This window comes from Chinchilla lanigera, unplaced genomic scaffold, assembly GCF_000276665.1.
Source record: "Chinchilla lanigera isolate Chin_1 unplaced genomic scaffold, ChiLan1.0 scaffold00082, whole genome shotgun sequence".
Classification (NCBI taxonomy): Eukaryota; Metazoa; Chordata; class Mammalia; order Rodentia; family Chinchillidae; genus Chinchilla; species Chinchilla lanigera.
The window spans coordinates 913649-941543 of NW_004955483.1; the positions used below are offsets into that span (position 1 = coordinate 913649).

Sequence of the window (27895 nt, forward strand, 5' to 3'; positions counted from 1 at the left end):
CTGAATCCCTCATTAGCATAAACGCCCTATAAATAGCAGAAATCGGCTTGGTATTTTCATTCCTCTTCTGTTTTGAGATCTTAGAGATGCCGGAACCAGCGAAGTCAGCGCCTGCCCCGAAGAAGGGTTCCAAGAAGGCGGTGACCAAGGCGCAGAAGAAGGACGGCAAGAAGCGCAAGCGCAGCCGCAAGGAGAGCTACTCCGTGTACGTGTACAAGGTGCTCAAGCAGGTGCACCCCGACACGGGCATCTCGTCCAAGGCCATGGGCATCATGAACTCCTTCGTGAACGACATCTTCGAGCGCATCGCGGGCGAGGCCTCGCGCCTGGCGCACTACAACAAGCGTTCGACCATCACGTCTCGGGAGATCCAGACGGCCGTGCGGCTGCTGCTGCCCGGGGAGCTGGCCAAGCACGCCGTGTCCGAGGGCACCAAGGCCGTCACCAAGTATACCAGCTCCAAGTAAATTTGGCAAGTAAGCTTTTTCCACCTATCACCAAAGGCTCTTTTAAGAGCCACCCACATGTCCACAAGGAGAGCTGATTACGCACTATTTGGTTGCGGGGTGGCAGGTAAAGCACACCTAAGTCACAGGATTAGTCTTAAAAGAACTACTTCAATGGCACTAAGGCCTCAGTTAGACACTGAAATTGTCCCCAAACTGTATCTTTGATTTGCTCTCGCAGACTCAAACCAATTCTTTGTATCAGTCTCGGGTCAGTGCCATACTTTGTCTAGCAGTTGAGGCTTAAACTGAAAGTAAGATTATTAAAAGGAGCAATCAAGGTTGAAAAGATCATTTCTAGAAAGTGCAGTTCCAAGTGCTAGATTAATTGGGAAACCTGCAAAGCCCACAGCTGCAGGCTGGTCCTAGAACAAAGGTGAGACAATAGAGAAACTGGTAGGCGTGGCTTAGTGTCCTGGAGCGCTTTCACGTCTGACAATGCAAGCTGAATTCCGGGACTGAGAAATTCCGGGAAATTCAACCTGCTTTTAGTTATTAGTATTTTGTTCCAGACAAATTTTAAGGTGAAATAGAAGGTCTTTATCCACAGAGGCCTGGAACATTTTCTGCACCTAGAAATTTCTTCCTTTAAGATGTTAGAAAGTACAAGCAAAATGTTTAAAAGCAGTTTTACAATCTTAGGTGAAATACCATGTAATTAGTGTTTCAAAATTACATAGAGACCCTGTGACCTGAAATCTGTAGTTTTCTTCGTTCTGGAAGTGTAAAGTAAACACTCCCCACTTTGAACAAATCTTTGCAGTCTACTGGCTGCTGATCTTGACTTACCGGGTATTCCTCAGAAATGGTGCGGCACTTCAGGTTTTCAAATACAGGGCACTGGGGGCTGGGGATTTAGCTCAGCGGCAAAAGCGCCTACCTGGCAAGCTCAAGGTCGTGAGTTCGGTTCCCGGTACCGGAGAAAAACCAAAAAAAAAAAAAAAAATAAATAAATCAAATGCAGGACACTAGGGACACGTCGTACATGCCCTACAGCCAAACCTCATGATTTCTTTAGCCCTTCGCAGCCTATTTTCCTACCTTTCTAGGTGGTCTGTGGAGGAATTGATGTCCAGCTCAGTCTAACCTCTCTTCTAACTAATCAGTTAAACAAACCTGGAACAGGATTCACTGTTCTTAGGCAGAATGCAAATTTCTCCAGTCCTTTTCCATCTTACATAAATGTTGTTTTTCCTGTGTGCGATGAAGTAATGCTACTACGTACTACCTGCTCTCTCTTCGATACAAGAAAACAGACAAATCATTAACTCTTTATTTCTGGAGGTTCCACCAGAAAATATTTGAATGCAGCAACAGGAATCCACAATAATGTGTGGCTTCCAAGCACTTCTCCCTTAGCTTTGTCCTTTGAGATTTTTCATGCTTTTTGGCTCTTCCGTGCTAAAACTTTATTTTTGCTCAGGTTTGTTCCTTCTTTTATTTCTCATTCAGGTTAGTTGTTGAGGACTGCAAATATGGTTTATTTATTAATTTTTAAAAGTTTGTTGTTATTTGTCTAAGGATTTTGATAGTCTCTGCATGTAGGAACCAAATCTGGGAGTTAGTGTTTTTCTCTCTGGTCATGATGAATTTAATAAATTGTAATGTAAATTTAAATTTTAATTGGTTTATATAAAGATTTTTAAATATATCAATTTAAATTGATAAGTCCAACTTTTCTAAAGAATCAATATTCTTTAAAGGCTTTATCTCTTTAGGTTGTAACTGAAAAAAAAGTTTAAAGGTTACTTTAGTGGCTTAGTTAACAGGTTATAAGAGTTAAAAAAGTACCTCACTGTTTAAACACAATTTAAATTGTTTTTTGGGGGGATTAAGATAGAGTCTCTCACTTTGTAGTGCAAACTGGAGGGTTGAGATAGGGTCTCACTTTGTAGTGCAGGCTGGCCTTGAACTCACTATGTAGCCCAGGCTGGCCTCTAACTCCCAGTGATCTTCCTGAGTGCTGGGATTAGGTGTGTGCCATCATGCCTGGCCTTAATTTAAAATCTTTAATATCTGGCATACATTTTTATAAGGAAAAAATATCACATATTCTTAATTAAGATTACTTTTTGGAAAAATTTACCAGCTTAATATTATTGCTTTGAAATGGTTCTATGTCTTTATGATCATAATAAAAAATGTTAGCATAAACGCTGGGGATTTAGCTCAGCAGCACAGCGCCTGCCTGGCAAGTGCAAGCTGGTGAGTTCGATTCCTGGTACTGGAAGAAAAACAAACAAAAAAATGTTAGCATAATTTAATTATAGCAACTAAGTTATTTTTATTAAAAATTAATTTGAATTAACCTTTTATTAGATTTATTGGTTAGATGAGTAAACAGCTAACTATAATTTTAAAATTGTAACTCAGTTGAACTCAGTTAAATCATAATATCATTTAAAATGGAGTTAATTTTATAATTTTATGCATTGTAAGGAATCAATAAGTCAGCTGAAAAATTGACCTTATAATTTATAACTTGAAGAATTTAGATGAACTTTCAATGGAGGAAATTAATGCTTAATCTTTGGGCACCTGTACAGTTTCTTACATGATACAAGATACAAATTCCTAAAAAGTGTTCTTGGTGCAAATCTATTGTTATATGATTTATATTGACCAGTGGTGTCAGTTTAGATCTGTAAAATGGATGGACATCTTGTAAATGTGTTTGGACCTAAAGAAGCAAGCAAGTTTGTAGGATTACTTGTTCTCCTTGTACTGGAGGAAAGACAATTGACTGCTCTGTTTAGGGCTGCTGTTAATACAAACAACTCTGAGCCTGTCAGGTAATATAGCTACAGAAAAGAATAAATAAGCATAAAAATAGTGGATATGTTTATTACACAGAAAGTTGGTATTATTTAGTAATCTCATAATTCAATTTAATATGTGTCTTGGCTATTTTTCTCTGATTGCTGAGACAAAATACCTGATTCCCAAAATGAAGGAAGGAAAGGTTTATTTAGTTCACAATTTGTGGAGGTTTCGGTCCATAATCGGCTGGCTCTAAGGCAGAGGGGCACATGGAATAAGGCAACAGTTCATGGTGGTGGAGAACAGCAAAAGCTGCAAGAACAAAGAGGGAGGAGCTGCAAACAAGCCTGTTTCCCTCCCTTGTAATGTATGCAGGCTTCTCGCCCCAGGGCAGTGTAGCACTCACACCCATAATCCCAGCATTGGATCATGAATTAATCACAAACTCCAGAAGCCCACCCCATGACTGCATGAGGCTTTAGGGGGGACACAAACCATAACAATATGTATAGTCACTTTAAAATAAAAGTGCATCTTTTTCTTGCTTTATATATGCCCATAACCTTTGTTCATATTTTAATATAATAAAATTTTTCAACAATTTTATTTTTTAACTATTCTAAATTCAAACTCTAAATTCAGCATAATAAAACTCTTGAGGTACATTTTATTCCAAAAAACAAAAAACCCTGTCTCTGGTTTTCACTTGATAGTCATTGAGTAACAATTTTTTACCCTCACCATAAATATTCTAAAATAATTAGTTTCATTTGAGTTTCTAGAGAATAACTAATTATAATCAATAAAACAAATGCTTTGCAAGTCTTTCATAGTCTATGCAAGAACAGACTTCATACTGAACTCTACTAAAAGTGATGCGCAAACACAATATCCTATTTCTAGAGTCTATGAGTGTTTTCTTTGTGTTATCAATTAAATAATATTTTTAACTGTATTGGATGAAATCAGTCTATTTCTTGACATACCTTGTACGCAAGTAAAGGTGTGCTAATAATTAACATAATATTCTTGGGTTATTACTTCACAAACTCAACCTGAGCCTGTAGTATGCTGCTAATTACCTACTCATAAACAATAAAGATGAAATAAAATAGTAACTTAAGAACACTCATTTCAGAAATGGTATCATATCAGGAAAGTGGTTGCAAAGCATTGTTCCATGGTGAACATAGCGAAGTCTCTGTAGACAGAATCTCCAGGTTTGACTTCTGACTCACTACTTTTTGGGTGTGAGACTGAAGCAAGTCATTGATATCTCTTCTCTTCTGTATCTCGAGCATGAGGCAAACAGCACATAACTTCTGGAGGTAGGTCAAGATTAAAATGCATATGAAACACTGTTTACTACTGTTTGACAAATAATATTTATTTATAACTGTCCTTACGTTAAAAAGACTCATGGAAGCTTATGATTGAAGACCTTGGTGGGAGTTAGTCTATGATAAATAATATGAATTTTATAAATTTTTTAAAATAAAAAAGACAACTGGTTAATTGTACTCATCCAATAGATTAAGAGGAAATGCATATTTTCCCACACCTATTTATTTCTTTAAGTATATTTCTAAGGACATGAAAAAACAACTATCAAACTTGACTCTTCCAGATTTGGAATGGTATATACATTCAGCACATTAGCAGACAATCCCAGGAATCCTAAACTAAAAGAAGTTTAATGCTATTAAAACCTTCACTGTATAATACTGGATGATTAATCACAAAATTAAATTAGGTACAATACACAGTTGCTTGTAACCTTTTCTCCAAGACATTCTAGGCTTTGACTAAATTCTTTAAATTCTAAAAATTGTCTTGACAGGTTCTCCACCCCTATGGATTGATTATAAATTAGGAAAAGGGAAGTCAATTTGGAGAATGAGCTATTTTTCTACTATTCCCCATGCCCGAGGATGAGAAAAAGAATGCAACTTTTGTTTACTCATTTAAGGAGTTGTCATGGAGCTTTTTCATCCAATGAACAACTTGGAGAATAATTCATAGAAAGATTTGGTTTCATCCCACTATTGTTGTTTGTGCCCTCTATTAGATCTCCTTGCAACTGGTTCAGAAGGGAGGAAAGGACAGTAATGATAGGCTTGTTTCATTCAGAGGGAGAGACCTATATAAAAGAAGCAGCCCTGGGTAAAACCTTGACCTGAAGACTAGGAACCCTAGGCTTATCCTCTGACTACCTCATGTTCTCCAACAGTAATAAAATGGACTCAAGAACACTAAAAATAAGCTTTTATTTTCCTCACTTCTCTTTTTTTCCTCCTCTCCTCCCTTTCTCCCTTTATTTTCTTGTTCTTACTTTTCCTTTCATATTTTTCTCTTCTATCACTGGACTAAATTCAAGTACAGAACAGAACCTAAAAATATTGAAATTTTTAATATTTCATAAAATTTAAGTTTGATTGTCGGATTTTCTTTAAAAGTGGGGTCATGGACCCTAGGTATTGTATTTTAAAACACACATACACATATTTGTGCTTGAATGCAGTGAAATAAATATAATTTTAAAATTAAAAAATATATATAATAAAACTGTGTTTAGAAATTCTATAGAGATGATAAGGATTTGGAGATCTTCAATGGAAGAAAATCTATTAGCCTCAAGTGTGGTTCCTTGCAAAAAGCAGGGTATGGGATTTTTGGGAGAGTGTGAAGAGAGCACCTAGGACTCTTGTCTCTTAGAATCAAAGACTGAACTTGATCTGGTCAATTCTAAACATAAGTAAGGTTGGAATTTAATCTGTTGGAAATGAGAAGAAGTGGCAATGGGCCTCCCACCCACTAGCATGTGAACTGGTTGCAATGGATGGTCTGGAATGGACTTGAAAGAGTTTTATCTTGTCTTCAGGATACGCTGCAAGCTCCTGAGACATTCATAGATTGACAGGCTCTCCCCCTGCCCTTGCCGCTGTTGGGGCCCCTTCTGTTCCTTTCTCTATCTTGCTGTGTGTGCTGCAGTCAGATATGTACACTTCCAACTTTTCCCGGATCCCTGACTGATCCACGTGCTTATTCTCCTTCTTGGAATTTTTTCTTTCCTTTCTTACTGGCAAACTCATACTTATTCTGCAGTCATCTGCTTGGCTGTTGCCTTCTCCAGGACATGTCTCTGAGTATCATCTCCTAGCTGCTCTGCATAACTGTTGCACAATTCGCACTTGTCATTACTTATCCAGCTGTCACTCTATCCTACCCAACTCTAGGATTTGAGCTCTGATTTAATCACCACACTATCCCTAGGGTCTATCCCTGAGACTGGTACACAATAGGAACACAAAAATGGTTATCTATCTGAGAAATTTTTTAAATACCTTCCTTTTGTGACTTTATCTCTTGATAGTCAAGAGATAAAGTCACAAAATCCCTCTCTGGGCTAGGACTCTTGTAAGTCAAGCAAGCAAACAAACAAAAAGTAAATAAGGAAAATTTACTCTTTTAGAAAGTGAGTGTCATGGAGAAAAATAATACAAACAAACATAGCAAGTTTAGGGAGATGAGGACTGGGTAGGGCTGGGGGATGGCAATGATGAACCAATGAAAGAAAAGTTGAACATAAAACCTTGATATCTGGGGGTCTCAGTGGAGCCAAATAATGGTTCCAAAGTTTTGAGGTGCTTGAGGTTTGCTGAGGATAATTTGTTATTCATTAAAGAGGAAACCAGATCTGATCTTAGGACCCTGGCATGATGGACTGAATAGTGGTGGGTTTGTGCTACTATGGAATGGCAATGTTGAGTTTGCTTCAAAAATACCTTAGATGAAATCTAGGCAAGTAATATGTGAGACTGTATCAAACAGACCCTCACAATTTCATGGCTAAATACCGTAGTGGTTCATGACTTCCTACACTGTATTGTGACATGGTGAGGATGGGGCTCCTCTCCAGTCTGCCAGAAAGAAAGTCTCCTTTCATCTCAGACTTGGGGCATCCATGGGTCTCTGCAATCTCTGCTGGAACCTCAACACACAGAGGAAGAAGGAAAAAAAAAATGCCTCTGTGAGAGAAATTGTTGTGAATTAGGCCAGGAAGCAACACTTACCGTTTTTGTCCTCCTTCCTTAGCCAAATCTCAGGCTTAGTTCCACCCACCTGCCAGGGAAACAAGGAAAGGCAGACTGGCTCCATACCTGTGCAGAAAAACAAAGATTAATGGATAGAGAATAAGTAAATACCGTCAGTCATGATGTCTACTTCTTCTCGGTCCTTCTCCTTTTCTTTTTTCCTTTCCCTCTTCTTCTTACCCTTCTCTTACAAGGCTCCACAACGGCTTTACATCAGCCCATCAGTGACATCATCTGTGTAACACAGATTGCCTGTTACCATAGTCTTGGGATGATCTAAGGAGAGGGCTTCATCCCTTCCTCTCCCTTCCCTGCAGGACCATTCCTAGCTCTTAGTCTTCCAGCTGGTAAAGAGCCCACCTTCAGGGATTGTCTGCCTGGATATGCACACCACTTTCATAGTGTTTACTTCTCAGTGGGGGAAGAAAGGCAGCAAATAGCTGTTTTTATAAGAAATTATATAGAGTAGGAGGAAGGACTAAATTCTGCGGATAGGGAAAAGGTAGAGGATTCAAAGGGGCATCAGTCATATCATGTATATGATAATATGTATATTAACATTAACATATTAATGCAAATGCTTCATGCAGCAAGAACAGCTCATGGTGGTATAGTGCTTAATATGGGGTAGGCATTGTTATGTTTTCCTATGTTAATTCAGTTCATCTTCATACAATAAAATGTTAGCAGGAAAGCATAAAGGAAGTCCTTGAGGGTAGAATCAGTAGGAGGAACAGAGGAGAAATAAAGCCCTTTGGGTCTTTTCTTGTGTTCGTCACTGCCGTCCCTGTACTGTGGGATAAGAGAGGCACATACGAAGTGAGCGTGACAAATGAGGTTCCTAAATGTAGTGCCTTTGCAGCAGTATTTAAGAGAGTGTGGCACTTGAATGTGTTAATACCACTGTACTGGACAACAGGAAGTTTATAAAATGCACTGTTCCAACATGAGTGGTCCCTCTGAGTAGTAGAGGTGTTCAAAGGTGTGTGGAGGAGACTGCACCTCTCACCAACTAAAGAGAGGGGATGCACTCTCCTCCTCTCATTGCCACTGCCTCCAGGCTCTGCTTCCAGACAGGCTTTTGTAAAAAGTATCTAAATGTGACCTTTTTTCTTTTTATTAATTTTTAAACAAATAGTACATGTAAAATACATAACAAAAGTCTCTGTCTTTCCAAAGTAAAGTGGAGCCCTGGGTATTAGAAATGTCTAGTGTGTTACAATTACAAACTCTTGGATTAGCTAAATGTAGGAACATTTGCCACAGAAATACCCACCTCCTCACTAGAATAATGTGTCATCTCACAAGAATTAAAGGGGCTTTGTTGTTAAGCAAACCTTGCATCTATGGATAGCATAAAATGAGATTTGTCTTTGTTGACTTGTCTAGAGGAGGGAGGAAATACATTTTACAACACCCCAAGAAACAGACCCAGCACTTATTTGGGCACTTGTCCATCAGATATTTCATTTGACTTCACTTATTTTGAAGGAAGACAGACAAGGGAAGCAAGGGAGCAACTTCTACCAGCTGACCAGAAGGATGATCACTGGATAGAACGGAGTCTCCTGGAAACTCTTAATGGCCACCCCACGTGGAAATCACAAGCATTCACTCTCCTGCCTGTCATCACTTAAGGCTTTCTGCATCCCTCTCAGGCAGCTCTGTAGGGCTCCTGGCCAAGCTTATCTCCCTCCTTAGACAATCCCTACTCCTTGGCCTGTGTCACTGTGTCTCCTTATAAAAAGTCCTAACTCCTTTTATCTACCTGACAAATTCCTTACCTTCAAGTCTTCCATCAAATGGAACTCCCAGGGCACTGACTAAGCCACATCTATCCCTTATGCACAGACATACATCCAAGTACTGCGCAGTGTGTGTGGGCTTACTGCAGTGTTTTGCTACCCAGCAGCTATGCTACCTGGAGAACTCAACCTCTCCATGCCTTAACTGCCTTATCTGGAAACAGGGAGAATAATGAAGGTACCTTATAAAGTTGTTGCAATAACCAAATTCATTGATGTCTATATAGCCAGAGAAAACACACAATGAATGTTCATCATTATCATTTTTATTGTTTTCAGAGTCAAGTACAATGATGAAGATCGTATAAATCACAGAAGTGAATCAGTCAATCTCTCTCTTTGACCGAGAAGAGCAAACAGCCTTTATACTTACCTTTTCTACCACCTGCCACTGCTGGACATTTTTAACCTCACAAATACACCAACGAAAAGTGATAGCTACTGGATGGCCACTGGAAGCATTAAAACAATCAAGAAAGACCAATAGGCACCTGCATAAAATATTGGATTTTTTCTGAGTATAGAAATAATTTTTTTGTAGAAATGTGCAAAAAGAAAACCATACAAAAGGACAATTAAAATAACTCCTAGTGTCTCCTATTGTTTTTACACATATGTGAGGCAGCTACCCATATGACTATAATATTGTATATATAATAAATTTCATATATGAAGCAAATGTAGGTGTCATGCTATATATATATATATATATGTACAGTGATAACTTTTAGTTGACTAAATGTGGCTAGGAACAACTTTTATTGGGCCAGGGATATAGCTCAATGTCACAAGCACCTGCCTGGCAAATACAAGGTCCTGAGTTTGATTCCTGGTACCAAAAAAAAAAAAAAAAAAAAAAGAAATAATTTTATGGATATGTTTTTTATGGATGTATCCTTTCTGTTTTTGACTATTTTGACTGACTCTCATTTACATGCCATGTGGATCATGCAAATCATAAATTCTCATGCATTTTCCTCTGGAAAAAACACTTAGTTGAACAATTGGCATAGGTCAGTCTCTGAATGTGCATCTTTTATTTGTTTGTATGGTAATTTCTCAGCTATCTAAAGCAAAATATGAACTTTATCTGGGTTGTAAATTATAGTCCAGGAATTTCCTAAACTCACCAGTTGTATGTTACTTTTAAAGCAATAGAATGGTATAGTCTGCCAACCTATAAATAAAAGGATCAACTTGATCAACTTCCTGGCCCATAAGCCGCTGATATTTAAGGACCCAAAAGTTTGGTGATCATCCAGAGTCAGAGAATCCAAACAGATGTACAAGCTTAGGGTACTCAGATAAATGCACCTATGATTTCCCTGTTATGGTTTATTTCTAAAATGTTTCCCCAAAGTATCATGAGCTCAGAGCTGGAACTTTGGTAAGGTGATTGGACTATGGGAACACTAAATTTCCCAGTACTTGATCGATGAGTTCCCAACTCAAACTGTTATTAGAAGTTGGGGCCTGGTTGCAAGAGAGAAGGTGACTGGCGACATGACCTGAAAGAGGATATTCTTGTGCCAGCTCCTCTCCTCTTTCTCTGAATCCTGACCACTGTGGATTGAGCAGCTTTACTCTGCCATGCCCTTCTACCATGCTGTTTCTGTGTTGGAACCAGCCAATGATGGACTGCAAATTCTGAATCCATAAGCTGAAATAAACCTTTCTTCCAATAAACTGCTGGTGTCTGGTCTTTTATTTCAGTGATGAGAAAGACACTAATACATTTCCTCGGAGTAAATATATTCCAAAGTGAGGGTCACAGCCCATTAGGAGAGTGCAAAATCAGTGTGGTTGAAACACAGTGTGATTTAAACCAGTGTGATTTAAAAAATAAAACTAATACAAGTGCTTAAGGCAATTTTCCAAATTTTTGTTTCAGGTGTGTGTGTGTGTGTTTGTGTGTGTAAGAGAGGCAGAGACAGAGACAGAAACACATACAGAGACAGAAAAAAGAGAGTCTTTTTGTATTTTGCAATCAGATATGAATTTTCATGATTTAGCTTTTGTTTCACAGGTATTTTCAATGTGCATGCTCTTTCCCATACTGTCTCAGGGAAAACTCATTCTAAGACAGTTACAATAGACTCCAACCTCTGATTTTGAGCCCTTCTTAATAATGATTATGCAATAAATCTACAGCTAAGGCAAATACAATAATAATATAACAATGTCACTCCTTAAAACATCTCATGACTCCTGGCCTGCAAATATGCTCCCAAATCCCTTACAGGTATTTGGGGATCTTTACAAAATGGTGCTTCTACAGTTCTGCTTGACTGATATGATGAGCTCTGTTCACAGTACGCTGCTTTCTCAGCAGTACGCTACTTCAACACCACCCTTTCCAACACATCGACTGCCACACTTGCCAGTCCAATATTGTTGGAGACTGGATCTGTAGGTTCAACACGTCTCTCAGGGCAGGGTTTCTACTTTACGAGGGGCAGGGACTATGTCTCTTTACCTTGGGTGAGGCTAAACTGTGGGGGGAGTGTGAAATTAATGTAAAGAGAAGTAAAACTCAGTTGAGGACGCCGGCCACGAGAATGATCTGATTTTGGCTAAGCAGATGTCACCGTCTTTATCCCATCCTTGAAGATCTTCTGTAAGGTTTCAGGAAGTGGGGCATGGCTTTAACCCAGACCACTTACTTTCCCTGTGATCTATGTTTTATTAGATTGTGCTTGCCTAAATATGAAAATACCCTGGGTTTTCCATTCTATAAACTCTTCAATGAGACAGCTACAAGATTTGTGTTACTTTCCTCACATATATAAGTAGTTTTCAGTAAAAATTGGAGCATGAGTAGTTTTTTTCCTTCACCATTTAGAAGCCACCCTTATGGAAAACTATTCAGAAAAGATGAGACAAATTTCCACTTAAAATTACTTTTTGAGTTACAAGGAAAAGAGGCAGTTTTGTTCTTCCCCTTGAACTTGGCTGAAAAGTGAGGGTTTCCTTGAATCATTCTGGCACGTAGAGTTATCAGTCACTAAAAAGTAAAAAGTCTGGTAAAATCTGAGTGCCCACGGATCATTCAGCAGTGGAACCTGGGCAATTCTGTAAGGAGGAGTTTTGTGGGCTTCAACTTTTGAGCATAAAACAAACACAAACGCTCCGCCTCCGAGGGGCGGGGGGAGGTGTCCCAGCGATGCACCAATCACAGCGCGTCCTACCCTATATAAGGCCCTGCAGGGTTCCTAGCGTTTACTCTCGATAGTGGTCAGTATATCTTTTTGTTCTTGACTGGTATGTCCGAAACCCTGCCTGCAGTCCCAAGTGCTACCGCTCCAGATCCTATGGGGAAACAGCCCACCAAAAGACGAGGCAGGAAGGGGGTTTGCGAGTCAAGTGCAAATCGGAAAGCACAGAGCTCCTCACTGTCCAAATTGATCACTGAAGCTCTTGTGGAGTCACAGGACCGAGGAGGCATGTCCCTTGCCGCTCTCAAGAAATCCCTGGCTGCCACCGGCTATAATGTGAAGAAAAATAACAACCGCATCAAGCAGGCACTCAAGAGCTTAGTGAGCAAGGGAGTTTTGTTGCAGATCAGAGGGACTGGTGCCTCTGGGTCCTTCAGCCTCAGCAAGAAGGCTGCTCCTGAAACCACCAAGGGCAAGGTCAGAAGGCCTACTTCTGCCAAGAAGAAGAAGAAGCTGGGTTTGCCCAGGAGCTCCAGGACCCAGAAGAGCACCAAAAACAACAGGGGGGCCAAGCAGTCTAGGGCTGCACACAGGGAAGCCTCAGGCAGCAGGAAGAAGGCTGGAAGGTCCAAGAGCCTGCCGCAGCGGAAGAGCCCTGCCAAGGCCAGAGTGGGGAAGGCCAAGACCAGGACACCAAGGTCGACCGTGCAGAAAGCGAAATCCAGGAAGGCAGTGTCTAAGAAGTGAGCACCTTGAAGTAAACGACCAGTTTTCACAGAACCCAAAGGCTCTTTTAAGAGCCACCCAAATAACTTTTAAAATGACTTAACACTGAGAACTTGCAAAAGTTCCTGTAAGAAGTCTAGGTTTTTAACCTGCCTACTAACAAATTGAGGCTTGATGAGGTGAAGTGACATTTAAATTTACAGGTACAAAAATGCTAACGTCCTTGGGTGCTGCCCATTCTAATAGGTGTTTATGTAGGCAAGGACTTACAGGGTAGGGCTTATCACTTAGGTAGGCAGTATTCCAGAAAAGCCACTAGAAATGGAAATAGAGCTGTGTTCAGCATCAGAAAAAACTTGCTACCTTTTTTTTTTTTTTTTTTTTAAGTAGTGCTAACATTCCCAATTTACTCTTCAGTGTCATCTCATGGGGGTCCTTGGTGTCCACTGACTTCTGCGGGATCTGTAAATATGAATCAAGGTGTCCTAGGGTTTGGGCTACAGGAAAGTTTTACTTTTTTCAAATTTTTACTACCTTCCAGCTGAAATTTTACAATCTTCTGAGTGTGACAATACTTTCAGTGTAAAGTTACAGGAATCTTGGAATAGTATATACCAGCAAAGGTGAACCTTTTAGAACTTTCAATGATTCACAGCCAACTGCCACCAGTGGCATATACTATTAGATGTCTGGTATATAAATAGATGCAGATGTACCTTTAAAAGTGATTTACTATTATTGATCTGATAGAATTGTAATCCTAAGCAGTATTTCATGTATCTTATTTATAAAAAAAAAAATATAGGCTTCATGATACTGCAAGGATACTCCACAGGTTGAAAACCTGAACCTAATCTTTTTGGAAATGTGGCTGTGCAGTTAGGAGCTGAATTTAACTTTCCTAAAACACGAAAATTTTACTTAGTGAACTCTTGAATCCAACCTGAAATAACTTTCTTTATAAAAATAGTTTTAGCTTTCCCTTAGTCTGTGATTTAACATTCTTATACATTCCTTAATTACATATGATAAACCCATACTATTAACCTACTTCAAACTGTTTGTTTTGGGGCCACCTCTGTGGAGTGGCGAAACCATGCCTTTGTACATTATTTGATATTATGAGCATGTTCTCTGCGTGGTTCAATATTCTTCCCTCTTTAGACTTTGTATAAGTAGGACTTCTGTAAACTTAAATTGTGTACTAATATGCAAAGTGACTAATCATAACGGGTTTACTTTGTACAATACCATCCAGTCCTTGCCTTTAGTTATCGTCACCGTCCCTATGAGGTTGGAACTGAGAGTGGTGCTATTATGCGAGTCACTGCCCAGCGTAAACTAAGCTCCTGTCTGACCACTGTGCACCACAAGGGGTGTCCCCCAGGTCCCCATCCCATGAAGACAGCCTGCTGCCCTTACCGACAGCTAGCAGTTCCCTTTGCACTAGGGGATCCTCTACATGGAGCAGCGCACCTTTGAGCCTTCCACTTTCCAGCCCCTCAAACAGCTCAGATTAAGACCCGCTACTCAAATTTCTTACTCTTTAATTTTTGATCCTGCTCATTAGATCTCCTTTTGGACCACAGGATAGCAGCCTTGGGGTCACCCTCGTAAAACGTTTTACAATCCTTTGAACGCTTTTACCGAAGTCGCTTCGTTTGCTCTTATCGTTATGAGGCCCCGGAGTCCGTGCTTGTGAGAGACGCCTCCAGCTGCCCAGGCCACAGGAGCGTCCTCAGAATTTTCAAAAAGCCAGAAGCGCTCACAACGTGTAAAGGGAATATATTCTTGGTATAATCTGCGTTCATTTCTCGAGTTCGTTTGAAAGAGCTGATTTCGTCACCATTTTCGTACGACAAAATGTCGTAAAGTCACCGGAGTAGAAGTCAGCCGTTGTCTACTTACCGGTTTGCCTTACGAATGTTATAGAAGACCTAACTAGTCAGATTTAAAACATACCCAACATACCCAACATACCCAGCTCTTTATGTGACTCTGTGGGTGGCCCTGAAAAGGGCCTTTGTGTTTTTTGAAGTGAGGCTCCTCTTAGCCGCCGAAGCCGTAGAGCGTGCGTCCCTGGCGCTTGAGCGCGTAGACCACGTCCATGGCGGTGACCGTCTTGCGCTTGGCGTGCTCCGTGTAGGTGACGGCGTCGCGGATCACGTTCTCCAGGAACACCTTCAGCACCCCGCGCGTCTCCTCGTAAATGAGACCGGAGATGCGCTTGACGCCGCCGCGCCGAGCCAAGCGGCGGATGGCGGGCTTGGTGATGCCCTGGATGTTGTCGCGCAGCACCTTACGGTGGCGCTTGGCGCCGCCTTTGCCAAGACCCTTGCCTCCTTTGCCGCGACCAGACATGATGCTGATTACAACATCTGCTGCAAACTGGAGCCCTTAAATACTAGACATGCGGACCTCATTGAAAACTACAGCGCTTGTAGGCTTTTTCCCCCAAATTAGTTCACTGAGGGGGTGGGCCAAGGGCAAAGCTTTATTAAAATTTCAATGTTTTGATTGGCCAGTGAAACCTTGCCTTTGGTTGGGCGGGATGGATGGAGAGAGGTACAGATTTCATTGGCCCGAAAAGATTTTCTTTTGTGCTGCATTATTGGGTCTTTGCACATTTGCAGAAGTACTTTTAGCCGGTCAGACTCTATAAGCAACAATCCTCGGTCCACTTTTAAAGTTTTAAAATTTCCATTAATTAGGGAACGAGGAGTGAAGGACAAATTATATCTAAAATAAGTAGATTAATATAGCAAGGGGCTTTCCCTCCGGATACTTTTAACTCTTCTGTTTAATCCAACACATTTTGACAGCCTTGTGCTGGACAGAGTGCAAACCTGGCCCTGATGTAGCTCTACAACCCATAGCTTCTATTTTAGGGAACAGAAAATGTGGAAAAAAACTGCAAATTAAAACCTTGTAAGTTCACATTCTTCCTCTTTTCCCCACCTCGATTCAAACATTCGTTATGTGACTCCTTTTTCTGTGAATGTAAGAGAGGCAGAAAACCTGACGTTAAGCTTGGATGATCAGTAGGCCCTATTCCAGGGCCCCTGTGCCTGTCTGATCTGCCTGCAGTTCCAAACACATTTTTCTCTTTCTTCTTTTATTAATCCTTTTTCAATCTGCTCCAGTTTTAGAGACAAGAACATACGTTTTGTAGAAGTGGGAATTAATTGTATAGAGCTAATACTTGATTAAGGTCATTACAAAGCCTGCAAGGTCCTCCCTTTAAAGCCCTTTGATAAGATTAGTGATGTTACAACAAAGGTAATCCCATTTTTTAAAAAAAGTTAGAATAGCAGAATTAAGTTTCAAAACTGAGTAGCAGTTTTGAAAAGACTTCAACAAATTTTCTCCTTAGCTTCCTGCTGCAGTTTTTGGAAGTTTTCATGGTAAGAATCGTTTTTGTTTGAAAAACAAAATCCTGGTTAATAAACCAATTCCATATTGTAGGTACATAAGATTTAGACTATGACCTGCGAGAAGGTATTACAGCCTCCAACATGCTCCCATGAAAACCAGTGCAGGGAAGAAGAGACACAGGGCAGGATATTTAAATGCCATGCTTTGTTAGACTTGTAAAGTAAGTGGTTATTTTCTGCATGCAGATTGAAAGTTTTTAGTTTCCTAATTATCAACTCACCACAAACACACACCTTATAACAGAAGATTTAGCTAGTAAGAAAGTTAGACTCTACCAAGAAAAAGTGCAACGTTACTGGAAAAACTCTGAAATCTCAATACATTTTTAAATCCATAAAATGAAAATATAGTGTATTCAACTTGGTAAATTGGGAGAAAAATTCACTGTGAGCACGACTCTGAAATACATCCCAGGAAGTGCCATTTTCAGTGTAACTGTATATCTAGGCTGCCTTATCCACAAATTAATTTTGCTTATTACAGCATTAAAAAAACCCTCACTTTTATTTTGACATTTTATTATTTGTTTCTATTCTCTACTTCTAATATAGCGTTTTCTAACTTTTCACAATGATTCAAAAAGAGTGAATGTGTAGACTTTAATAAATGTAGGATATTTAACCAACCTGCAAAATTAAGTAATAATACTTATACTCATTTATATAAATATAAGCACTTACTTCCTAAAGTGACTCCAAAATTCTTTGTAGTGGTACAGTGTGTAATTCCAAGGCCAGCAGTATAGCTCAGCAGTACAAGCGCTTGCCTGACAAGTGCAAGGTGTTGAGTTCGATTCCCGGTACCAAACAAAAAACAACAATATGTAATCCTAGCTAGTTGAAGGCGGAGGCAGGATTACCAGTTCTAGGTCAGCCTGGGCAATTTAGCTACACTCTGTCTCAAAATAAAAACATAAAAAGGGCTGGGAATCTAACTTAGTGGTGGAACACCTGCCTAGCATATGTGACACCCTTGGTTCATAGCCAGAACTGAACAAAAATTTGTTTAAAAGATATACAAACACAAATATACAGTAGTTGAACTTTTCCACTGTTTTTTGGAAGAATACAGATATTAACTGTGTGGCTTGGGGAGAGGAGGGGCAGTTCACACCTGATTCTGTGTGGCTTTCTATTCCCTTTTCCTGCCACTTTTCTCTCATTCTCCAGGTGAGTCTAGCATGCAGAATACCATTCATTTGATTTGGATGAAAACTCTAAAATCAATCTGGCTAATAAGACTCATGGAACATTCAGAAAGTTGACACTATATTAACTTGAGGTATTAAAAAAAAGTATGAAATGCCCAGAATACTCCTCAGGCTAATTCCACCAGAATGTTGGAATTATGAAATAGTATATATTTATTTTTTTCTTCACATAATTTGAACAAAAGGCAAACCTGCATATACCATTATTTTTAACCGTCTAACTGTACTCTAGTAAAAAAAAATCCTAGGACAGAAATACTTTTGAACGATGATTCCACTGAGGAAATGCATAAATATATTCTCACCAATGTGCTTAGACTGGGTCTGCTGAGCTTTATGGCAGTCCTTTCTGGTCAGGAGTAAAAAGTTCTTCAAGCCACCTCAGAATGATCTCACTGTCCACTCAGGTTTCACAGCATTTCTCTTTTCAGCTACCCCACCTTATCCTAGTTATGAAGACCCATTTTTTGGTCCTTTTCTGAATTTACTGTCGTTGCTACTGACGTGACTTTGGTTCCATAACATAATCTATGTCTCTCCCTGTTTCCTTCTCTTTCTCTCCTTCCTCTTCTGAGAAAATGCCCCTGCTTTCCCCCTTCAGTCCAAATTCTTTCACTAAAAGTTTCCTTCATGTGTACTTCCTGGCCTAGGTCCTGTGTGAGAGCGCTCCTATAAACACCCTTAATATACTTTGATTTGCTTTTTTAAAAGTTATTTATACAGAGAATTTCTAATATTATCCTTTCTTAAATGTTTGTTTCAAAAGTTTTATAAGCATATTTATAATTACATTAGTTTTTTTTTCAAAATTCCCTTGAATAGGGGCTAGGGATTTAGCTCAGCGGCAAAAGCGCCTGCCTGGCAAGTGCAAGGTCGTGAGTTCGGTTCCCGGTACCGGAGAAAAACCAAAAAATAAAAAATAAAAAAAATAAAAAAAATAAAAACTTACTAAGAAACAGAATGTATGAGCTATCAAAATGCCCAGTAAAATGTAAATATATGCAGGATTGTAAAGCGATCCGGGCTTTCTGATTAAATCATCACACATTATACTTTAATAATGTATTAATGTTCTAAATGTTAGAGAATGAGAGTCGTTCACCAAAGCAAAAAGAGAGAACAAATGATGACAAAATTCTACATGGAGACTGGAAATTACAAATTCCAGCCCACACAGGAATATCTTTAATGATTAAAGGTACAAATTAGGTTACAAGCCTTATTAAAGTATAGTTAGAAAAAGAATGGTAGATTAAAGCTGATAACTTTTTGAGAAATTTTGGCATTTATGAAAAAGATTTTGCTTCCAAATGTGCTTACGTCCCCAAAGAATGTTTTATGATGTGTAGACACAGCACTGTGAAATTTACATTACCATATGATATGAGACCTCTGGCTTATACCTCCCAACAGGCCTCAATCAGCTGCTCCACTTAATTCAGAGCTTACTAGTTTGTTTTCCTTCTCTTGTTACCAATTGAGGATCTCAAACAGTGGAAAGGGATTGAAGCCATTCAAACAGCTGGTAAATGATTTGCCTTTTTTGATCTTCAGGGACTCTGCAAGTGGTGTCACTTAGACGAACGAGCTAGTGAGTGCAATTATTTACCCTCAGGAAAAGCCCAGGCCCAACTCTTCAGTGTCCTGAGCACTGAGGTACATCCAACCAAGGCCACCAGAGGTCACCCTCCTCCCTACTGCCACCCTGCCAGTAGTGAGAGAAGATACAATAAGGAATTGAAAATGTAAGTTTTTGACTTTTCAAATGTGGTTTATTTTATTTTATTTTATTTTATTTTTGGGGTTTTGGTTTTTCTCCGGTACCGGGAACCGAACTCATGACCTTGCACTTGCCAGGCAGGCGCTTTTGCCACTGAGCTAAATCCCCAGCCCCTTGTGGTTGATTTTAAAAATTGATAAAGCCAGAAATAACAGAAGAAAATGGAGTTTTATTAATTAAGTTCTTGTTAATTTATTATTTCTGTGGCAGAAAAAATTAATAGGCCAAATGTTATGGCGAAGACTGTAGTGTTTCTTACCATCTCAGCCTGTGTGACCAACCAAAACTGGAACATAGCTACTCCTGAGGTAGAAGAGTAAGACAAGACCTTTGCCATTTTGCTTTGAATACAGGCTGATGTTTACAGAGAAAGAACTCATCGGTGTGCTTGTAGCTTGGTTTGGAGATAAAATAGCCAGTGCCTTATGACTTAGATATTACTATTCTTATGGTGAAGAGAAACAATTAATTCAGCGAACACAGTTTAATGAAAACATTCCATGAAACAAAATGTAAGAAAAAATTATAAGCTCTGTAAGTGTCCCCAAGTGACATTATAATTATGTACCTAAGAGGGATGAGAACATTGGTAAAATCATGCGATACAGAAGGGTACATTTATTAAAATACATGTTAATTTTATACATTTTAAAGCAACAATATGGTTCTAAGAAGTATTAGACAAACTGTTAATAGAGTATAAAAGCTAAAGAAATTATAACTTTAATGTTATTTCATTTCTCAATTTTTCCACAAGTGTAAATTTTTTTACATTTTTCTATGCAACTTTCATAACCAGAAAAAAAAAGAAGTTTAAAAAAAGTTGAGATTTCTGCTGAAATTTAAAACCTTTTGTGCTATGTTTGGTCCCTTAAGCCGGTTGCCCCTCCCCCCCCGCCCGCAAACACAATGCTTGTACCGCAGTTATGTGTCCAATATTTACAGCACATAAAGTAAACATGTGTCATACGGATTGAGATATAGGTGTATATTATTCTTTGGGTCATTTTTGGATAAATCCCTTTTCTACAGTTCAGCTGTTCCCAAGTGGCCTGGTTCAAACTGTTTCAAATGTCTACAGCTGGAGAAGACAGTGAGAATCCCAGCCTCCCCAAGAAGATTCCTGGGCGTCTTCCAAACTACAGTTTGTCAAGGGAATCAGTAGGATTCTGACTCTACAGACACTGGCCAAGGAAAGACAGTGTGAAGCCCAGCAGTCATGGATTGACCCCACTAACGCAGTCCTCGTGCAGAGCTGGAGACAGAGAAATGGGGGATCAAGGTAGTCTCTGTCTGGTCCGTTTGGTAAGAAAATGGCAACTGAGGTCCATAGATTGTTTGGTGCTGTTCCCTTCATATGGATCAAATTCACTGAGAAGAGCCATGTCCTCTTCCTCCATTTACCCCCTGTGTCTGTACACTGGGATGTATCAGTACTAGCATAGACCACATACTGCTGAATGGCTGGGTTTCAGAGCTGCCTGGCCCGGGCAAACCATGAAATTCTGTACATTTCTTTCTTTATCTAGACCAGTGATGGCGAAGCTTTCAGAGCCTTCAATGATAATAAACAGCCAGCTGCAGCATGCGTGCCATAGGTTTGCCACTACAAAGAGGGCAGAGGATTAAGTACCTGCCTCATAAAATATTGCATGCAGTAATTCCTGTAAGCAGTATGCAGAACAGAATATGATATAGCATGCCTTTTAAAAATAAGTGTCAGCTACAGTATCATTATTATTATTATCCTTTCCATGATTTTCATTACAGAACAGGAGAAATGGTACTTCAGGTCCTGCATGCTAGAGTGGGACCAAATCTGCAGGTGTTACTAATCTTTGAAAACCTCTCTGTTGCCTTTATGCGAATTGGAAAATCCCCTTTAAGACACTTCCTTTCCTTCTGCTGTAAAACTACAAAAGCACACAAAACACCCATTCTTTTCCAGGAAGGGTGCTGCTTTAAATTGAGCGGTGCACAGCCTTTACAGCGGCACAATGACCCAGATCTTGCTGTGAAGGAAAGGAATCCAGGGCTTGGTGACAGACGAATTACTGGATAGCACAGAAAGGGGACTCACAAGGGAAAGTTGAGTGGGTCCTGGATGCCAGGATGTTTTTACAAAATTCTAGTAGTAGTAGTACAAGTGTCCATGTCCCAGGGCAAAGCTTTTCTCAGATGTTAAAAAGAAACATGAGTCTCCCAAATTTAAAAAGCCTTCTTCTAGAGGCTGGAGATGAGATAGTACAGGTGTACAGGATCTGAGTTGATGGAGGAAATGAAGGAAGCATCTGGAGGCAGTTTGAGATTTATGCAACACAGTTCTGAGGAAAAAGTCAGTGCTGGAGGTCATGATCATGCAGGAACTCAAAGAGCTACTGAGGAAGACTTTTTTAGAAAGCAAAGAGTTGTTTTGGCAGTTTCTGTTTGTTAAGTCCTACTGTCCTAAAATACGGAGAATTCCACAAGGACACTCCCTCTTTGAATCTCTGGTTGTGTCTCCTCCATGGGACAGATCTGAAGTCTGCGGGTTACTCACACCTGGCTAAGACATAGTCCCGAATGGCTCCACCTGCGAAGACGAGACCCAGGGAGAAGCATCACTGACCTTAGCACCATCTGACCTCTTTCCTGTCCCTTACCCTCCTCTTTTACCCATCTCAACTTGAGTTACTCTTTTCTACCACTGGATTTCAGATCTGGTACTCCATCTTCTAAATTGTTCATTTGATTTCTACCTGGTCTTCTTGTGCCCATCTCACTTCCTAACAATCCATTTACCACCTGACGGAGACTGCATCTCTCCTGAACTGATACCCCAGTGGTCATAACATAATGTCTCAATGGGATACATTAGCTGGCTTCTGTCCTCTCTCTTTTCTCCATGCCACAGATGTTCACAGCATAAATTTGAAGAATTGGTGACCAGCTGGGACACCAAGTGTGCATGAGCTGTCGCATCCTGTATATTTCACAGTTTCCTACTTGCATGGCTGTTCTATCATTTTAGATCTTTCCTTGTCCTAAACCTCATCCAAGGAAATGTCACTTCTTCAAAATTCAGAAGCATTCTCGGGTCCCAGTTGTTGTGATCATTTCTTCCTCTGACACCTACAGCACTTCTCTGTATCTGCCCTAGGGCCGCAGGGGTCTTCACCTGTGTTTAATTGTCATGTATGTCATTCCCTCCTGTATTTGGGATCTGAGAACAGCCAAGCAACTTTATCAACCTCAGCATGACTCTCACAGTACCTGTATAATATCAGGTGCTCAAAAGGTGTTTGTTGAATTAAATTTAATTCTAGTGGGGAAAACCTACATTGTTTCCTTTCCAGCTTTCAGGAGGTGCTGGTGACCCTAAAGAAAGGAAGAGAGGAGAAATCTTCTCATAGACAGGGCTTTTCCTCTACCCCATTTTCTGCAGGAAGAGAAGTTACATTCTGGGGCAGAGGCATTATGACTTCCTCCTTGTTACTACTCACTTGAAGCCTGCCTCTTCCTGAAGGTTCGGAACAAAATTCCAGTAAAGAAGATGATGACACAGACAGTGATGCCACTGCTGACTCCAATGACTAGGGCACTAGATGGCGAAGGCTCTAAAACAGCAAGAGCAAATTCAAGCCCATGCCTTCCTCCCCAAAGCAGACCCTCCCTTCACCTGCACAGTGAGCACCCCTGACCCCAACAACGGATTTTCTCAGCCCGTGGCTCTCCTTCTTACCCCAGTTGGCTGTGAGGGGCTGATTCAAGCCTGGGTGCTCCACTAAGCAGGTATATCTCTGCTCCTCCCCAAGGGGCACGGCCAAGGCTGCCCAGCCCTGGTAAGTCCCATCCCCGTTGGGCAACACGTCCTTCTGCCCGCCCTCCTTGGCATCTAGCGGCTGCTTGTCCTTCAGCCACCTCATGGTGATGTTCTGGGGATAGAAGCTCAGAGCTTGACACCGTAGAGTGGTCACCATAGCGGCCACATGATGAGTCACCTTCACCAAAGGAGGTACTTAACAGGAAAGAGGAAGGATAAGGGGAGTGGATCTTTTTATCCTTGTCAAGAAGACTTCATCTTTCACTTCCCTCAGTAGATTGGAGGAAAGACGTATCCTTTTTAGACAAAAAGGGCTCCAAGAGAGACACCATTTTGTGTCCTAAAACTCTATCCAAGATTCAGCTCTACTGTAGCATTATATGGAGAACAATCATACACATAGCTGTCTGCTCTCTTGTCTAATATGTAAACATGTACACAGACTTTCAATTCCATCAGGCTCAACTCTCTAAATATTCTTACAAGAAAGGCCCTCAGAAGATAGCAGGCCTTAGTGATTGTTGCTATGTTTTGTAATAGTATCTTTAACCTGCAAAAATTCTGTTGTTCTGTGTCACTGGGTATTTTCTGGCCTTGGTATTCATGTGATAGTTGACATTTCTAAATTTCTAAAAGGTATAAATATGCACAAGGTTCTTGAGTAGCTCAAAAGAAGATCCTGGATACTTCCTCTTTGGTCATGCGCATGGAGAAAAATAATGGAAACCATGACTCATGGCTACATCATACATCTCAATCATGAGGTGGGTACCCTAGGATTGGGAAAGTCCTGGAGGGACTGTGCATAGCCTTGGCCACTTCTGAATCCTCAGCCAGGAATCCCACGCCTCTTACCCCTCCACTCCCTCCACTAGAGTGTGGGGACAGGAAGGTGCTGTCTCCATACCTGGCTGGTCCAGAAACCCTCTCCCCAGCTCCAGGAACCTCTGCAGCTGCTCAGGGCAGTCCCTCTCGAGGTAGGCCTTGTTCTGCTTATTTCGAATCTTGTGCCCTTCCCACTCCAGCTTGGTGGCATGGGCCGCGGGGTCTGCTGCTCTCCAATCCAGTGTCTCAGGGCGGAAGTCAAGGTGGTCCTGCCCATCATACCCATACTTCCAGAAGCCCCTGGTGCTGTTGTCCTCCTGCACCTCGCAGCCCAGGATCACCTGCAGGGTGTGGGACTCTGGCAACACACTTGCTCGTTACTGAAGCCAAAAGAGTAGGGCACTGTCCCCACCATCCCCACGGCCCACATGATGCCAGGATGAACATGCCTCCCCTCTTCCTTCCCCAGACCTCAAGCTCCCAGCTCTCCCTCACAAGCACCCCTAGGCAGTGAGATGCTCCAGCACCTCAGGAAGGTGAGCCCTCTCCACTCACCCTTGCTGTGGTTGTGGTTGTCCATGATAGTCCAGAAGTCCACAATGAACATATGCTCCCACCCTTTTAGGCTCTGACTGAGCTGGAGCCACAGCCGGCTCGAGGTCCTGCCCCCAATCCACTGAGCCCGGGGCTCAGCACGGCGACTCTCATGATTGTAGGACACGAACAGCTGGTCATCCACATAGCCCAGAGCCTCAAAGAAAGGCAGCCCACGCTCGGGCTCTGAGGCACACACAAAGAGGTAGTGCAGAGTGTGGGAGCCTGGAGAGAGAGCAAGAGGCTTTCAGCACCGGTACCATGGGGCCCAGCTTCAGAGTCCACACAGTTGAATTAGCCCACATCACCAGCTGGGTCTGTGTGTCCCTGTGGAGAGTGAGACACAGTCCTGCATCTTTCTGCATGACAACCCTGGCTGTGTTTCCTGTGCACCTCCCCTGCCCCAGGTGGCTCCTACCCATTAGTTGCTCTCTGCTCTGTTACTCATGATCAGGCAATTTCTCCCAAACCAGCAGGCTCTGGAGATCCTGAGGCATCTCCAGCTATGGTCTGTGAAGATGAAGTTCACAGCTACTAGATCCATTCCTAGGGAATGTCCACCTCCAAACACTTTTCTGTGAAAATATTTGCTGCAAGATGTGCTGATACACAGTTTAGGACAAATTTCCAGCAAATACATAAGGAGCTCCCAAAAGCTGAGAGGACAAGACTTCTAGGCAGGTCAGTCCTTATACTTTCCCTCCATGACAAAATGAGGTGGCTCTGGTATGTACCCCAATGCCTACAGTGTCACTTGGCTCATGCTAGGTACTTCCATTATAGTCCAGAAGTCCACATGAACATGTAAATGCTTGTTGGATGAATAAACAATGACTCATATTTTTATCTCTATCCCTGAACTCTAGACTCTTAACTGCTTTGACAGCACCTATTAGCAGATTGAAACCACAAATGTATATCCCAAACTGGGCTCTTAATTTTCCCCCACATTGTTTTCCTTTGCCTTTACCATTTCAGGAATGGCATCAGAAATCACTCCATTGTGAGTCTGATAAAAGAAAAATGAAGTAAAATAAAGAACACTGCCACTTTTGAATTTTCTCTTTGGCATCATACATGGTTCACTCGGAAACTTCCTTTAAAAAAGAATACATCCGAGTTCAAATGTTTCCTATTCCCCCTTCCCAGCCCCAACTCAGCCTGCTCTATCATTTCTTGCCTGGGGCTTTCTGGCTGGTCCCTCTGCCTCACTGTTCTCTCTGTTTTGCTTTCCACACAGCAGCCAAAACCTATGACAGGTCCTGTCTCTCCTCCGTGTACCCTACGGCCTAGGACCTGCCACTTTGCCTGTGGTCAACCTTGCTTGTCTCCTCCACTCACTTCTCTGGCTCTAGCGTTGTACTTCTTGCTCGTCCTTTGGCTCAGTGGTTCTTTTGCTTTTCCCCTCCCTCTCTCTTTTCCTCTCCCTTCCTTTCCGTGGCACCAAAGATTGACCTAGGGCCTTACACTGAGCTCTATCCCAAGCCCTTATTTTTTTATTTTGACAGGGGTTCTCGATAGATCTCCATCTGGCGACCCTCACAACTTGGGAAAACCATATTTATTATATTCTTTGTAACCTTAGGGGAGTTATATAACCCGAGGGCCACTGAACCAGTAAACCTAAAAATGGCTCCTATTTCCCAAAGCATAACGGGAATCAACAAAATCATGGGTCAGAAAGTGGTTTAAAGGCGGGTTCACTGGTCAAATGTTAATCATTACTCCGGCATACAGTCAACAAAGCCCCCTTAGTTATACAGCGCATAGAAAATTAACAAAGTCTAGCTGAAAAAGAAGCTGTTACCTTAGCAAACTTCAGAAATAACATAAACTTCCAGGGTAAAGAACAATTGGTGAGTCAGGACGGCCCAGAATTGGCGTCTCTGCGGAGCCTCCACTCTGCCCCACCAGCGGGGAGGTTGGGTAGGGGTAGAATCCTGATCCCAACAACTGCCCGCTCAGCCCCTTGTCTGCCTACTGCCCAGCGACACCCTGGTGCGGGGACACGGAGGGGCGCTGTAGCCGCGGACACTGGGAGGGAACTTCCTGTTCGCTAATAACTGGGGGGAAACCACTCAGGCAGCGCTAGAAACAGTGAAACCGAGATCCGAGTTCCAGGACTCCAAGCTCAGCTCACCTAAGTGAGAAACCAAGAGGTCCATTTACCAGCGAAGCGTGACAGTGGCGGAGGGGGTGGCCATTCCAAAGGCAACTCCCAGGACTAGGGCGCCAGGAGAGGGTGGGGGAGGGGATAGGGGAGGGGTGGACTGGGGTCTGGGGAGCCGGACCCAGAGCTAGGGACTCGCTTGCAGCTGGCGGCTGGCTGCCCCACGCTGGTGCGGTTCTGTCTGCGGAGCGCGCGCCACCCCCACCCCGGGCGCCCGCACCCACGCTTTCCGGCAGCAGGGTTCGCGCCCCGCCTGGAGTCCCCACGCCCTGGACTCACGCGTCTGTCGCCCCTGCGGGGCCGCGGTCCTAACTAGGAGGAGCAGCAGCAGCGTGCGCCCGGCCCACGCGCCCATTGCCCGGGCCAGGCCTGCGGGTGAGGTCGCGGACCCGAGTGACCCAAGAAGTCACCCGGGAGCCGTGGCCGAGGCTCCGGGATGCCTCTTGAAACTTCCTGATGAGCACGATCCCTTTCCGGGCCATCAGGGAACAGAAACCAGTCCAGAACCGAACTTTCCCCTGCAGGCCAGGGTGCCAGCTGGTGACGCCTTCGGAGCCCCTTCAGTGGTCGCCCAGCCTTGAATCAGGATTGAGGTGGGGGTGGGGGGAATATTGTTTCCTGGGAAAAGCCTATCTCACAGTTATCTGATTGGTACAGTCAGTATTGAAATATTATAATAAAACTTAAACGATAAGTTTTCAAAACTTTTTTTTCTCATCTAACGACGATCTTGTTGATTTATAATTTAAAGAGATATTGGTTAAAAATTTGATCTTGTTTCTCCATTGAAATTAATGAGATAAGTACATCAGATTTTACTGAAACATCTTTTGCAATTTACATAACTAAATTACCTGAGGACTGTGCCACAAACTTTCCAGCACTTGGAAATATCTGGAAAGTCATGAAGTATGTAGGCCCTTCTCCTGCCTTGGGGCACTCTGATTTAATTGGTGTGGTATCAACCAAGGCACTGGGATTTTATTTATTTATTTATTTTTCGATTTTTTTGAGATAGGATCTCACTGTGTAG

The 27895-nt window shown here is 41.8% G+C and overlaps 4 protein-coding genes across 5 annotated transcripts; 2 read left to right on the forward strand and 2 right to left on the reverse strand.

Annotated features, from left to right (window-relative positions):
- The first annotated feature begins 47 nt into the window (after nt 1–47).
- LOC102019809 (histone H2B type 1) lies at nt 48–9844 on the forward strand. 2 transcript variants are annotated; one of them, XM_005403305.2, is made up of 2 exons: nt 48–476; nt 9445–9844. In XM_005403305.2, the coding sequence occupies exon 1, from the start codon at nt 87–89 to the stop codon at nt 465–467; it is 381 nt and encodes a 126-aa protein (XP_005403362.1). In that variant the 5' UTR covers nt 48–86; the 3' UTR covers nt 468–476; nt 9445–9844. The 2 variants fall into 2 exon arrangements, with proteins under 2 accessions (XP_005403362.1, XP_005403363.1); XM_005403306.2 differs by having other exon boundaries at nt 48–472.
- Nucleotides 9845–12404: 2560 nt separating this feature from the next.
- On the forward strand, nt 12405–13100 carry LOC102020340 (histone H1t-like). The gene has a single exon (XM_005403307.1). The coding sequence runs from the start codon at nt 12429–12431 to the stop codon at nt 13065–13067; it is 639 nt and encodes a 212-aa protein (XP_005403364.1). The 5' UTR covers nt 12405–12428; the 3' UTR covers nt 13068–13100.
- Nucleotides 13101–15050: 1950 nt separating this feature from the next.
- Nucleotides 15051–15495, reverse strand: LOC106146535 (histone H4). The gene has a single exon (XM_013503800.1). It carries the CDS (start codon nt 15405–15407, stop codon nt 15096–15098), a length of 312 nt encoding a protein of 103 aa, XP_013359254.1. The 5' UTR covers nt 15408–15495; the 3' UTR covers nt 15051–15095.
- A 4125-nt stretch (nt 15496–19620) lies between these two features.
- Hfe (hemochromatosis) lies at nt 19621–27422 on the reverse strand. Its single transcript, XM_005403312.2, has 6 exons — nt 27142–27422; nt 24654–24917; nt 24181–24456; nt 23193–23468; nt 22954–23067; nt 19621–22043 (listed from the first exon to the last, which is right to left on the reverse strand). The coding sequence occupies exons 1-6, from the start codon at nt 27215–27217 to the stop codon at nt 22003–22005; spliced, it is 1047 nt and encodes a 348-aa protein (XP_005403369.1). The 5' UTR covers nt 27218–27422; the 3' UTR covers nt 19621–22002.
- Between the last annotated feature and the right edge of the window lie 473 nt (nt 27423–27895).

Coding starts and splice junctions, on each gene's coding strand:
- LOC102019809 (XM_005403305.2), top strand. CDS start 87: ATGCCGGAACCAGCGAAGTCAGCGCCTGCCCCGAAGAAGGGTTCCAAG.
- Hfe (XM_005403312.2), bottom strand. CDS start 27,217: ATGGGCGCGTGGGCCGGGCGCACGCTGCTGCTGCTCCTCCTAGTTAGG. Junction 23,469..24,180: donor AGGGTTTCTGGACCAGCCAG/GTATGGAGACAG, acceptor TTTCCTGTTAAG/TACCTCCTTTGGTGAAGGTG. Junction 22,044..22,953: donor CAGGAAGAGGCAGGCTTCAA/GTGAGTAGTAAC, acceptor TCGTCTTCGCAG/GTGGAGCCATTCGGGACTAT.
- LOC106146535 (XM_013503800.1), bottom strand. CDS start 15,407: ATGTCTGGTCGCGGCAAAGGAGGCAAGGGTCTTGGCAAAGGCGGCGCC.
- LOC102020340 (XM_005403307.1), top strand. CDS start 12,429: ATGTCCGAAACCCTGCCTGCAGTCCCAAGTGCTACCGCTCCAGATCCT.